This window comes from Elephantulus edwardii, unplaced genomic scaffold (genome assembly GCF_000299155.1).
Source record: "Elephantulus edwardii isolate Elephantulus edwardi_28Jun2011 unplaced genomic scaffold, EleEdw1.0 scaffold00044, whole genome shotgun sequence".
In the NCBI taxonomy this organism is placed as follows: Eukaryota; Metazoa; Chordata; class Mammalia; order Macroscelidea; family Macroscelididae; genus Elephantulus; species Elephantulus edwardii.
Window position 1 is genome coordinate 7,557,770 of NW_006399794.1, and position 13,408 is coordinate 7,571,177.

At 41.1% G+C, this 13,408-nt stretch overlaps 1 protein-coding gene across 1 annotated transcript in view; it reads right to left on the reverse strand.

Annotated features, from left to right (window-relative positions):
• Nucleotides 1–11,596, reverse strand: part of PPFIBP2 (PTPRF interacting protein, binding protein 2 (liprin beta 2)) — a 158,078-nt gene extending 146,482 nt beyond the window's left edge. Inside the window, exon 1 of the mRNA XM_006885444.1 lies at nucleotides 11,512–11,596. Within this exon, the coding sequence (XP_006885506.1) occupies nucleotides 11,512–11,575 (64 nt within the window). The 5' untranslated portion in view covers nucleotides 11,576–11,596. The remainder of the gene's footprint in view (nucleotides 1–11,511) is intronic.
• Between the last annotated feature and the right edge of the window lie 1,812 nt (nucleotides 11,597–13,408).

The window sequence follows — 13,408 nt, forward strand, 5'->3', positions numbered from 1 at the left end:
CAGATTGCTACTAGGAGTCAAGGATTCTGAAGCTTTGTCTGCCATACTTTGGGCATGTTGCAAGGAGGGACTGGTTCTTAGAGACGGACATCATGTTTGGGAAAGTGGAAGGATGGCATAGGAGAGGAAGACCCTCAATGAGATGGATCAATTCTGTGAGTGGAGTGGTGGGAATGAGTGTGTTTGAGATGGCGAGGTTGACACAGGATGGAACGGTGTTTAGGGCTTTTGTATAAAGGGTCGCTATGAGTGGTAAGCAACTCAATGGCACATAACAACAAGATTTTGTTGAAAATTATCCAAAACTTACTGGAAAAGCACATCAACAGATAAAAACTGCCAGATGTGCAGGCTGGGTTTAGAAGAGGCCATGGTGCTAGGGATATTAAATCTAATGTGATCATGGCTGAAAGTAGAAAGTACCAGAGGAATGTCTATTTGGGTTTCATTGACTATGCAAAGGCATTTGACTTTGTGGATCACAACAAACTATGGCTAACTCAGAAGAATGGCAATTCCAAAACATTTGACTGTGCTTATGTGAAACCTATACTTGGACTAGGAAGCAGAAGTCAGAACAGAGCAGGGAAACACTGTATGGTTCAAAATTGAGAAGGATGTGTCCTATCTCCATGCTATGCAAAACAGATCATCCAGGAGGCTGGGCTCTATGAGTAGAAATGTGGCATCAGGATTGGAAGAAGATTCATCAACAATCTACATTATGCAGATGACACAACCCGGCTTGCTGAAACTGAGGAGGACCTAAAGCGCTTGCTGCAGAAGGTCAAGGAGTGCAGCCTTAAAAATGGATTGAAGCTCAACATCAAGAAAACAAAGATTCTCACTTCTGGGCCAATTGGCAGTATCAAGATGATGGTGAAGAGACTGAGATTGTTAACAGCCGTAGTTTGCTTGGCTCCACAATCAACACTCTTTGTACTAACAGCCAGGAAATCAAAAGACAAATTTCACTGGGAAAGTCTGCTGTCAGGGACCACTCTAGAGTACTGAAGAGCAACGATGTCAGTCTGGAGACAAAGTGCTCATCCAGGCCATAATCTTCGTAATTACTTGCCAAGCATCAGAATGCTGGACAATGACTAGGGATGATAGAAAGTGAATGAGCTGTGGTGCTGGAGAAAAGTACTGAATATACCATGGACTGCTATGGGAACAAACAGGTTCATCCTAGAGAGGGTTAAACAGGCTGCTACTTGGAGGCAAGGATCCTGAAGCTTTATCTGACATACTCTGGGCATGTTGCAAGAAGGGGCCAGCTCTTGGAGAGGAACATAATGCTTGTAAGGGAGGAAGGACAGCACAAAAGAGGAAGGCCCTCAATGAGATGGATTGATTCTGAGACTGGGGTAATGTGGACAGGTGTGTCAGAGACAATAATGTTGGCTCAGGATAGAGCAGGGTTTAGAGCGGTTGCACATAGAGTCACTATGAGTCTCAAGTGACTTGACACCACATAAGAACAACAAAACCAGAGACATAACTACAAGAGTAGCAAAATTTTTTGATAAATATATTCCAATAAAATGTAAAATCTCAATAAAATGGATTAATTTTTAGAAAACACACACACCAACTCACTGCCGTCGAGTCAGAAGCAACTCATAGCTGCCCCTTTAGCAAGTTCTTAAAGTCTGTAAATTGTTCAAGAGGAAATTGTCCATCTTTTTCCCATGGGGCAGTTGTTGGATTTGACCTGCTTGTCTGCAGTCTGGAATACCCCTCCTTACCACTAGCCCAGCAGAGCTCCCTCAATCATCCCTATTGCTGTTAGGGGCCATCGAATTGAGTATGACCCATAGCAACTCTATGAACAACAGAAGTGAACTCTGTCCTATCCTGTGCCATCTTCACACTTCCTGACACATTAGAGCCCACTGCAGTTCACTGTGTCAATCACCTGGTTGAGGGTCTTCCTCTTCTTCGCAGACACTTTGCCTTTCTCTCCAAGGAACAGTCCCTCCTTGCCCAAAGTATGTGAGAGAGAGTTTTATCATTTTGGCTCCAAAGAGCACTCTAGCTGTACTTTCTCCAAGACGTATTTGTTTGTTTGTTTGACAGTCCATTGGATAGTCAGTACTCTTAGCCAACACTATAGCTCAAAGGCATCAATTTTTTTCTCTCGTCCTACTCACTGTCCAGCTCTCAGATCCACAGCAAGTGATTGGAAAGATCATGGCCTGAATCAGATGCACCTTAGCTCTCAAAATGACATGACTGCTCCTCAGTTACTTAATGATAATAATCTGAAGAGGACCCTGAGTGCATACTTTCCCAGTGCCAATATGTCTCCTGATTTCTTGACTGCTGATACGAAGGATGTTGATTGTGAATCCAAGTGTGATGAAAACATTGATCTTTTCTCCATCTATCATGATTTTGCCTATCTGTCCAGTGGTAAGAATTTGGTTTGTTTTTTGATGTTGAGATACAATCCATATTGAAGGCTATGTTCTTTGATTTCTGCAACAAGTGCTTCAAGTCCTCCTCACTTTCAGCAAGATTATAGCATCTGCATAATATTGAAGAGTCTTCCTCTGATCTTGATGCCACATTCTTCTTTACAGAGTCCAACCTCTCAAATAATTTATTCAACATACAGATTGAATAGATAGGAGAGAGAATACAATCCTGACACACTGCTTTCTTAATTTTAAACCATGTAACATTTCCTCACTCTGAAAACACTATGAATAACCATGCCTGTTGTCGTTACATGCCATTAAGTCACCTGTGACTCACAAGACTCTGTGTATGACAGCTCTGAACCTAGCCCTAGCTTGAGCCAATCTCATTGTCTCCAACAGACCTAATCCCATTCTTCCAATCACTGAGTTAATCCATCTCATCCTGGGTCTTCCACTTCTATGTCCCTCCACCCTTCCAAGCATAATGTCCTCCAAGGACTGATCCCTTCTGGACACACACCCAAAGCATGTCAGACAGTGCTTCAAAATCCTTGGCTCCAAGGAGCAGCCTGGTTTCACCCTCTCCAGTAATTATCTATTTATTCTCCTGGAAGTCCATGGTGTGTTCAATACTCTTTTCAAGCACCAGAATTCAAAGCATTGATCCTTCTTCTATCATCTTTAGTTATTGTCCAGCTCTCAGATGCATAGCAAGTAATTGCAAAGACCATGGCTTAGATCAGGTGCATCTTAGTCTCCAGACTGACATCGTTGCTCTTCAGTACTCTAGAGAGGTCCCTCAGCTGACTTTCCCAGTGCAATTTGTCTTTTGATTTCTTGACTGCTGGTACCAAGAGTGTTGATTGTGAAACCAAGCCAAGCTGACATTATTAATAGTCTCAATCTCTTTTCTGTCTATCATGAAGTTGCCAACTGGCCCAGTGGTGAGAATCTTTGTTTTCCAGTTGTTGAGCTTTCTAGGTCCCACTACTCTGTTACTATGGAACTCTAGTAGTTCAGTGATTAAGTGTGCAGCTGACAAATGAGATGCCAGTGGTGTGAACACCCACAGCAGTTCTGAGGGAGAAAAGGTCTGGAAAATCCCCCCCCCAAACTACCCAATGGCTCCAAGGGGAAGAAAAAACCCCACAACCCTGGTGATCTACTTCTGTGAATCCGAAATCCATCACAGTCAAGCGATTCTGATCCATAGAGCAGAGCTTTCCCATAGGGATTCCATGGCTGTAACAACAGCAGCAGCATAGAGAGAGGTCAGGCGGTCTAGTGGGCAGAAAGTGATGCTACCAAGCTAATCCACGGACCTCTTGCCTGTCTTTAATTGTTTTTGGGGAAACATTCTTCTAGGTCGGATAGCCCTCGCCTGTCCACTTGCTGTACAGAGAGGAAACTCGTGGTTGCTGTGAAGCTGAACACTGTGACAATGACATGTCAAATGAGAGAATGGACAGTGTTTGGTGGTGCTCCTAATTAAAATAAGCTTGGAAGCAGGAGTGGCATCTACTTTCAAAATAGCTTGCCTCTGGAAACCCTATGAATCTGGAGAAAAGACAAAAGTTATACAAGTGTCCAGGTCTTTTGTTCATGGGGTCGCTATGAGTTGCCTATGACTCGACAGCACTTAAAAACAACAACAACGTTTATAGAAGGAAAACAGCCACATCATTCTTCTAAGGAGCAGTTGAACCCACCAGCTGCTCCATGGGAGAAGGACAGGTAATCTCTTCCGTGTGATTAACTGCCTTGGAAAACCTGCTGGAGGATCAGCTATGGGTTGGTTCCCACTCGATGGTACACAACAACATACAACATTTGGTTGGTTCAAACCACTGACCTTTTAGTTAGCACCTTAATATGTAACAACAGTACCACCTCGGAAAATTTATGGGGCAGTTCTACCCTGTCCAAAGGGCCGTCATGAGTTGGAATCAACTCAATAGCACACAAAAATACAATCAGTAGCCACTACACTATGCTAACCAATCTCACAGAGAGAATGGACAAAGCCCATTAAGGACTGTTCAGCCTTGAAATATCCATGCCCAAGGTATCTGTCCAATATGCCCAAGAATGTCTTGAGAACTTTCTCTGCCCTGAAAAAAATCTTTATTACAAGCCCACACACTAATCAGAGTTGGCAGAAAAGTCTCGGGGAAAGCTTTGAGCTTTTTTCCCTTCAAAAGCCACAAAACAATCCTTTTATGTGTTCCCCATCAGTGGGTATGGTTGGGAGATAAGTCCATGAGTAACCTCCTGCCTCAGCAAAGGGGAATAAGTGGCCTTCTGTGTCCTAACCACGTGGCTAGCTGGTGTTAAGCAGTCACTAAACCTGTTATTCCACAAATTAAGCCCTATGCAAATTCAATCTTTGCAGAAGTCGCTCTGGGCCATACAAGAGGGATGTGATTAAGCAATATAGAGTTCAACTTTACTTTCATCAGTGTAATTCAGCTATGATGGTATTTGGTAGGCAAAACTATTGGAACTAATCAGAAGGAAGATTAGATCAAAGGTTAATATACTACTGGAAGCCATAACAATGATCTTATGTTAGAAAGAAATAATTGTCAGCATGAGGACCCTGTGTCCTATAGGGAATTGTGGTATCTTCTCAACTTCCTCAAATAAAACCCTAGTGTTCTCATCAGGTATAGGTGGGCCTGGGACACACCTATAGAGATTTTAAGAATTCAGCTTTACAAGGGCTTTATTATTAATTTCTATATACAAGGCATTTCATTTTCCATTTATAAGACTAACCTTTATTTTGCCTGCCTTTCCATCTACTGAATACCTTGAGATGACAGGCACCATGCCATGACTCTGGAGAGGCAAATGTGGCAGCTGTTGCACTAAGTTTTCTTTTCAAGAAATCTCTTAACTTGCTTGTTTATAGGAGTGGTGATCTCTTACATAGTTTACATTGGCTTCTTTTTTGTACTAGCATTTTGGGAATGGAGGGACACTTCTGGAATTAAAACTTAATTACATAAACATCTGCCTACATTACATGCCCTAAGTGTATAATATGAAACATTTAATACTTGTACCATCTATATGTGGAACAGATCATCTGGGAGGCTGGGCTCTGTGAGGAGCAATGTGGCATCAGGATTGGAGGAAGACTCATCAAAAACTTGTGTTACACAGCTGACACAACCTTGCTTGCTGAAACTGAGGAGGACCCGAGGCTTTCCTGAAGAAGGTCAGGGACTGCAGCCTTCAATATGGATAGAAGCTCAACATCAAAACAACAAAGATACTCACCACTGGGCCAAGTGGAAGCATCATGACAGACAGTGAATAGATAGAGATTGTTAACAGCTTCAGCTTGCTTGGCTCCACAACCAACATTCTTGGTACCAGCAGCCAGGAAAGCAAGAAATGAATTGCATTGGGAAAATCTGCTGTCAGGACCTTTCCAGAGTACTGAAGAGCAACAGTGTCAGTCTGGAGAATAAGATGCACCTGATCCAGGCCATGGTTTTCAAAATTATTCACTATGTGTCAGAAAGTTCTGGTGAAGAGTATACTATGGACTGCTAGGAGAACAAACAGGTTCATCCTAGAGAGGGTGAAACCAAGCTGCTGCTCCTTGGAGGTCAGGATTTTGAAGCTTCGTCTGACATACATTAGGGATATTACAAGGAGGGACCAGTCTTTGGAGAGGGACATTATGCTTGGAAGGATGGACAGACAGTGCAAGAGAGGAAGATCCTGGTTGAGATGGATTGACTCGGTGACTGTGGTAATAGGGGTAGGTGTGAGACAAAGAGGCTGGCTCAAGATAGAGGGTTCAGAGCTGTTGTAGATAGGGTCACTATGAGTCAGTCACAAATGACTCAGTGACTCAATGGGACATAACAACAACAACAACAGGGGGGGAAAAGACATTACTGTGACTTAATTTGTTAGAGGACAGCATGTCCTTCATCCTAGGCTGTGTTAGCTCCTAAGCTCTAGACGCTCCACTGAAACTTGATCTAACATCACCCAAGTCTTACTGACAGACAAATGGGGGCTGCACTTGAAGAGCACCTGCTGACCACATGGCCCAGGTCTCCTACACATGTGAAAATCCAACCACTGAACACCACCACTACCCTTTAAGTCTAATTGGTCTAAATCTAATTTTAGATTATTATTCTTGTTGTTGCTATTGTTGTTGTGTGCTGTGGAGTCAGAACTGACTCATAGCTGACCCTCTAGGTGGGTTTTCAGAGGCTGTAAACTGACAGGACGAGACTGCCTGTCCTTCTCCCATAGAGCAGCTGGGTGGGTTAAATTTTGTGTAACTCCTCACCACAAGGCCAAGACAACCCCTTTTACGCTATTGGTATATATTAAAGTTTCTTGTTATGTAGTATTATGCTTATTAATGATAACTATTGAAGTAATGATATAAATTTTACTGTGAGTTTGCTGTTATTACTTATTCACTCACTGCCATGTAGCTTATACACCTCACAGTGGCCATCCATTGAGTTTCTGAGGCTATAAACCTCACCAGAGGAGACTTCCCATCTTTCTCCTGAGTAAGCGGTTGGTGGATTCAAACTTCTGGAGATGGGGAGTCTGGGGATTTGCAGCACAACTCTCTATGAACAATGTTACCAGAGTTTCCTGTTTTTCATATAAGTTGTTATAATTTGAGAAACTTGGGAAGCCTATTAAAATGTTTTCCATGGATAATTTGTCAGTTGTTTTCATAAGGTAGAGAACACAATCCTTGGGTACCTGTTCAAGTATTTTAACAGATGTAAATGCAGTTGTGCTTTGGTACTGATGGCAACACTGCTTAGCTGCTGTACATAGCGTCACTATGCATCGCAGGCGACTCAACCAGTAACATTCTATGACAGGTGTTGCAGCAGGAGTGGCATCCACTTCCTAAACAACATGCCTCTGGAAACTTTATGAACTTTGATAAATGTCAATAGTTGTAGAGGGGCATCAGGCCTTTTGTTCTTAAAGTTGCTGAGCTGTGCTCGACTTGAAGGCAATCAACAACAAAAATGAAGTGTTAAATGTTCACAAAACTGTTTCATGGTGTCAAACTTTCTTTTAGCTGTACTCCCAAAGGAATACTTATTTGGAACATCAATATGTAAAACACGACAACAAAATAGCTCTGGCCGATGGGCTTGGAAGCAAAAGGAGAACTGTACCTTGCCAGTTAAATCTTTCCTTTCATAAACCACCCACAGAGCTCTTGATGATCCTCCACGGCTAACATCATAAAATGAAAACAGGAACAAAAGGAGCCTGAAAGAAAGCCAGGTCTTTGACAGTAGACTTTCTCAATGCAGTAGGTCTCCTAATCTTCTGACTGTTGGTACCAAGGGTATTGACTGTGGATCCAAATAAGATGAAATCATTAACAACTTCAGTCTTTTCTCCATCTATCATGATGTTGTTTATTGGTCCAGTGGTGAGGATTTTTGTCTTCTTGATAGTGAGATGTTATGTACGTTGAAAGCTGTAGTCTTTGATCTTCTGCAGCAAGCATTTCAAATCTTCCTCACTTTCAGTAATATGCATGGTTGTGTCATCTGTATAACACAGGCTGTTGATAAGTCTTCTTCGTATCATTAGTCCACATTCTTCTTCATAGAGTCCAGTTCTGGAATTACTTGCTTAACATACAGAATGAATATGTATGGAGAAAGAATAAAACCCCAGTACACACTTTTCTTTATTTTAAATCATGAAAGTGTTCCACTATTCTTTTTGGAAAACAGCCTCTTGATCTAAGAATAGGTTTCATATGAGCATAATTAAGTGTTTTAGGATTCCCATTCTTCTCAATGTTAGCCATAATTTGTTATGATCCATTTAGTCTTTGCATAGTCAGTAAAACACAGGCTTCTGGTATTCTCTGCTTTCAGCCAGGATACATCAACAATGATATCCCGAGTGCCCCACCCTTTTCTAAACCCAACTTGAACTGGCAATTCTTTCTTAATGTACTATTGTCAACATTTTGGGATGATCTTCAGCAATACTTTGCTTATATGTGTTATTAATGACATTGTTTGATATTTTCCAAATTCTGTTAGGTCATCTTTCTTGGGAATGGAAATAAATATGGACCTCTTCTAGTCAGTTAGCCAAGAAGCCACGTTTCCTGGCATAAACTGAAGAGCATGTTCAGGGTGCATCTTGTAGCTCAAACATGTCAATTGGTATCACATCAATTTCTGGGGCCTTATTTTTTACCAATGCTTTTACTGCTGCTTGAATATGAGAGAGAGATAATTATTACCACTGTTTTCTATAAGAAAGATATCAAGGCCTAGGGGGATTAACCAACATGCCCAAAGATTCAAATGTAGCTGAGATTCAACTCCCAGGAATCTGACTTTATAATCAATGTAAAAAACCCCCTGAAATGACCTAAGTAACCTTTTTAGCCCAGCCATCTTGAAAAGGAGAATGGTACCAACAATCTTATGGCAAAGTGCCTATCACAATGGCATTCAATATTATTATTCTTTTCACCAATAGATGATATGCCTTTCAGATATTAGTGACCTTGTTGTAGAATCATCTGCCAAATAACTAATATCAAACATATTTGAGTAAATTACTACTTAAGAAATGGAACTTTAAGTCTTCAAAAAAATTGTTGTTGCTGTTGTTAGGTGCCATCAAGTCATCTATGACATATAGCAACCATTTGAACCAAAAATCTGAACCATACCCTATACTGTGCCATCCTCACAATCCCTAGGAAGGAGAAACCTTAACTGAGCTTTCCTATTACATGTACTGCTAAGTTTGTAACAACGTTTGAACTCTAGTGGAAACTACTCTGACCACAAGCTTTCTAGTTTTCCTACTTTCTTTTCCTCTTTACACAAAATGCTGAATAAAAAGGATCTTTCCCCCCACCCCCCCCATTATGACAAAGTACTTTTCCCCTAAAACTGTTCAGATAGGAAGGTCAGGCACAAGCAATTTGTCACAAGGCCCAGGTCACACCATACCAAAGCCACCACAGAATTCAGCTAATACAAGCTACCCCAGGGGTTCCTTCCTCCCAAGCTTTACCTTGTTTAAAGTTATCTACAAGAGCTTTCCGGTACCATGTATGCACAAGAGCAAAGAGTGCTATACTATTATCCAGAGAAACTTACCATGGAAAAAACCCTAAAGCACATGATCTATGATGATGAAACTCTGACGGCACTTAGCTAGAAGGGTTCCATTTTGAAGACCAGCTGTTCATGAACACTGATTTACACTATACCTCCTTTTTCAAGAAAACCTCATATTTTCCCTCTTAAAAATACTAAATAAATATGAGCCCTTTCCTTTACTTTTAACCTAATCTTCTAGACAGCATTTTTCAAAGGCACTAGCCACAATTTCCTTTTTACTTGATACAAGGAAAAAATAGTTTGTTCATCCAAACACTTTTTCCAAGTATTCTTTACTGGGGTAAAAGCAAGGATATTTTTAGTCCATTTGGGACTCCACTGGTAACTGAAAGAAAAGGAACAAAGTCAAGTCCCCCAAACGCTACCTGAGGTCCAGCTACACTCGGCGCAGTACATCTTCAACTATTTCCTATAGTCATAGATTGAGAAGCAAGGTCTGGAAGCAGCATACCCAGTCTGTAAATAATGTCACTCAACTGTATCAGCTAAAACCAGATGAAGAACTGGGATTTTTCGAGATCTTTTTGAGTTCTTTTTAACATCAGGTTCCTTATAAACAATAGGGTTTCTTTTAGTTGTCCATCCCATCAAGGAGTCTAATCTGTCAGAACAGTCCACCAACTGTGTAGTAGCAGCACTAGATAACTAAGACACAAGATTGTGTGCATGCTAACATATGGCACATCCAAAAGGTCTCACCTAGATCTGAGCAATCATACCAGATACTAGAGTCCTATTAAGTTTGTGCTCTTAATAAAAAGAAAAAAGAAGAAAAGAAAATATTTTTCGTTTTTCTCCATTAAGAATAATACTGGCTCTTGGTTTTGTGTATATACTTTTCACTATGTTGTGGAAATTCCCTTCTATTCCAATTTTTCTGAGTGCCTGTATCAGGAAGGGATGTTGGATTTGGTCAGATGCCTTTTCTGAATCAAATGCTAAGACCATATGATTCTTATTATTTATTTTGTTAATACGGTGAATTACGTTGATTGTTTTTTTTATGTTGAACCATTCTTGCATACCAGTTAGAAATTAAAAGTTATACTTACGGTGAATTATTTTTCTGATGTGCTTTTGGATTTTATTTGCTATGATTTTGCATCTATATTCATGAGAGATATTGGTCTGTAGTTTTCTTTGTTGGTGGGGTTATACAATGGTACAACCAGTCTGGAAGACAGTTTGGCTCTTCCTTAAAAAGCTGAACATAAATATTCCATATGACCCAGCTATTCCATTGCTTGGAATATACTCCAAGAAAATGAGAACTGAGGCTCAAACAGAAACTTGTACACCAATGTTCATAGCAGCACTATTCACTGTCACAAGAACAAGGAAGCAGGCCAGATGTCCAACCACAAATGAATGGATTGAGAAGTTGTGGTACATTTATATAATGGAATATTATGCGGCACACAGGAGCAATCATTTTGTAAATAACTACCTAACTTGGGAGGGACTGATGAGCACTATAATAAGTGAACTAAACCAGTCCCACAAGGACAAATACTGTATAAAACCATTAGTGTAGAATGAGTATGAGAATCCATGGGGAGGGAGTACAGGGTGGAAATAGAGGGGTGAGGACTGGGGGGTAGAGTGTTAATCATAAGGTTGCATAATTCGATGGGTGGATGGGGTGCAGGAAATGGGAAGAAACTTTTGTGAAAAACAATGTATTCAAACTTCGTAAATAAATCAGAATAATTTTTTTTAAGTGAATATATCCACAAGTTGGCATGAATCAGAAGGAAAAAAAAGAGAGAGATGTCATGAATAGCATTAAGAAACACCTAACTACGGGTTTAAAAAAAATCAAAGTAAAAGAAGAGAAAAGTGTTTTTCCAATATTGAGGACAACATATGAGCTGTCAGGATTGCAAGAATCCTGGCCTTACCTGCAATGATTCCATCCATTTGCTCCAGGGCAGCCTCTAACGCATGACTGGCATCAGAAGCCATGACTCCTGTTGCCTCCTCTGCTTACTGAAAGTGCAAATACAGAAGAAGGAGAAAATTAGAGTTCCACATAATATAGACAAGACTGCAAAATCCTTTCACTCTGCCATAAATCCACTTTAATAAGATTTTAGATAGCTAATGTGTAGTTTCTGCAATCTCTACAGACTCGTCTTCTTGGCAGGAGTGCTCCTTTTCCACAAATCTCTATCTTCAGATCCCAATAGCTTCCTTGATGGAACAGTCTCCAGGGCTCTCCCAGGCTCTGGAAGCTCAACCACCACGTGGAGAAACTGTATAGAAAGCAGCACATGAGAAGGATCAACTCTGAACTTCCACTGGAGCAGCACCAACCAGGATGGCCAGCGCTGGCAGCTGGCTCTCAAGTATTTACACTTACCCTGCACTTGCCACTCTCCCCTGGTAGGATGCGATCCAAACCATGGGCTTCCTGTCACGTTCATTCTCTTTCTTGAAGAGAACACAGTCCAGTGAACCAGGAACATCATTAAGGAACAGATTAAGTTCCACTCTACCTAAAACCATTTAAACTGCAGAATTTCATTTTCTCCACACTGAAGAACTCCTCACAGGAACCATAGTCTAGCAGCTCCCCTATCACTGAATCTCTCCTCCAAGAGTCTTATTTGTAGGGATAGATAATTGCTACCCTGAGCTCCATCCAGGGCAACTGGCTTCAACATTGGACAACTTTGCCCCATAGAAAGACTTTTAAATTATGCTCTGCCTGCAGCCTCCTCTAATTTTCTGACTTTTCAGCTCCTTTTGCAGGATTGTAGGGAAGGTCTTAGAGGGAATATAATTTTTCGTTCACATTATGTTTCCCAAGAAGGAAGGAACATTTTTGTAATCTTAAAAGATGTAGCTCCCATCTGTAAACTGAAAGCAGCTGTCATGATTTGTTTGCTCACTTGACAAAGCCTACACATGTGACTTAAACGCTGGGGATGACAAAAGTGTGGCTCCCACTCCTTAGCTCCTTGCAGGTGAAGAAAGGAAAGATTTTGAAGCTTTCTGCTTATTCTCCCTGTGAAGTTGGCCCACTGGAAGAAAGAAAAACAAGTGAGCAAGATAAACCATAGAGAACTGGCTTTAGGAGATGGTGTAGATAAGGATTTCAGGACACAGAATCACACCGGACCTTACCAGTCAGCAGGAATTAAATTCATAGGCTGAGTTCAGATAGGCCTGTTAAAACCCCACTCTGCCACTTAGTGAATGATCTCTGCATCTTGGTTTCTTTGTATGTAAAATGGCACGTAATAACAGCACCTAACAAAAAAGGATTGATGTCATGATTAAATGGGCAATTAATGTTGTATGTTGTTAGGTGCCATCGAGTCACTCGTGACTCACAGTGCTATATACAACAGCTCTGAATCCTGCTCTATTCTAAGCCAACCTCATTGTCTCTCACCTACCTCCATTACCCCAATCACTGAGTCAATCCATCTCATCTAGGGTCTTCCTTTCTTACGCTGCCCCTCCACCATTCCAAGCATGATGTCCCTCTCCAAGGACTGGTCCCTACTTGTAGCATGCCCAAAGTATGTCAGATAAAGTTTCAAAATCCTTATCTCCTAGGAGCAGCCTGGTTTCACTCTCTCCTGGACAATCCTGTTTGTTTTAGCAGTCGATGTTTTCACAACTCAAAGGCATCAGTTCTTCTTCTATCATTGTTAGTCATTTTCATCTCTCTGATACATAGCAAGTAATTGCAAAGACCATGGCCTGGTTCAGGTGCACATTAGTCTCTAGACTAACACTGTGGCTTTTCAGTACTCTGGAGAGGTCCCTGACAGCAGATTTTCCCAA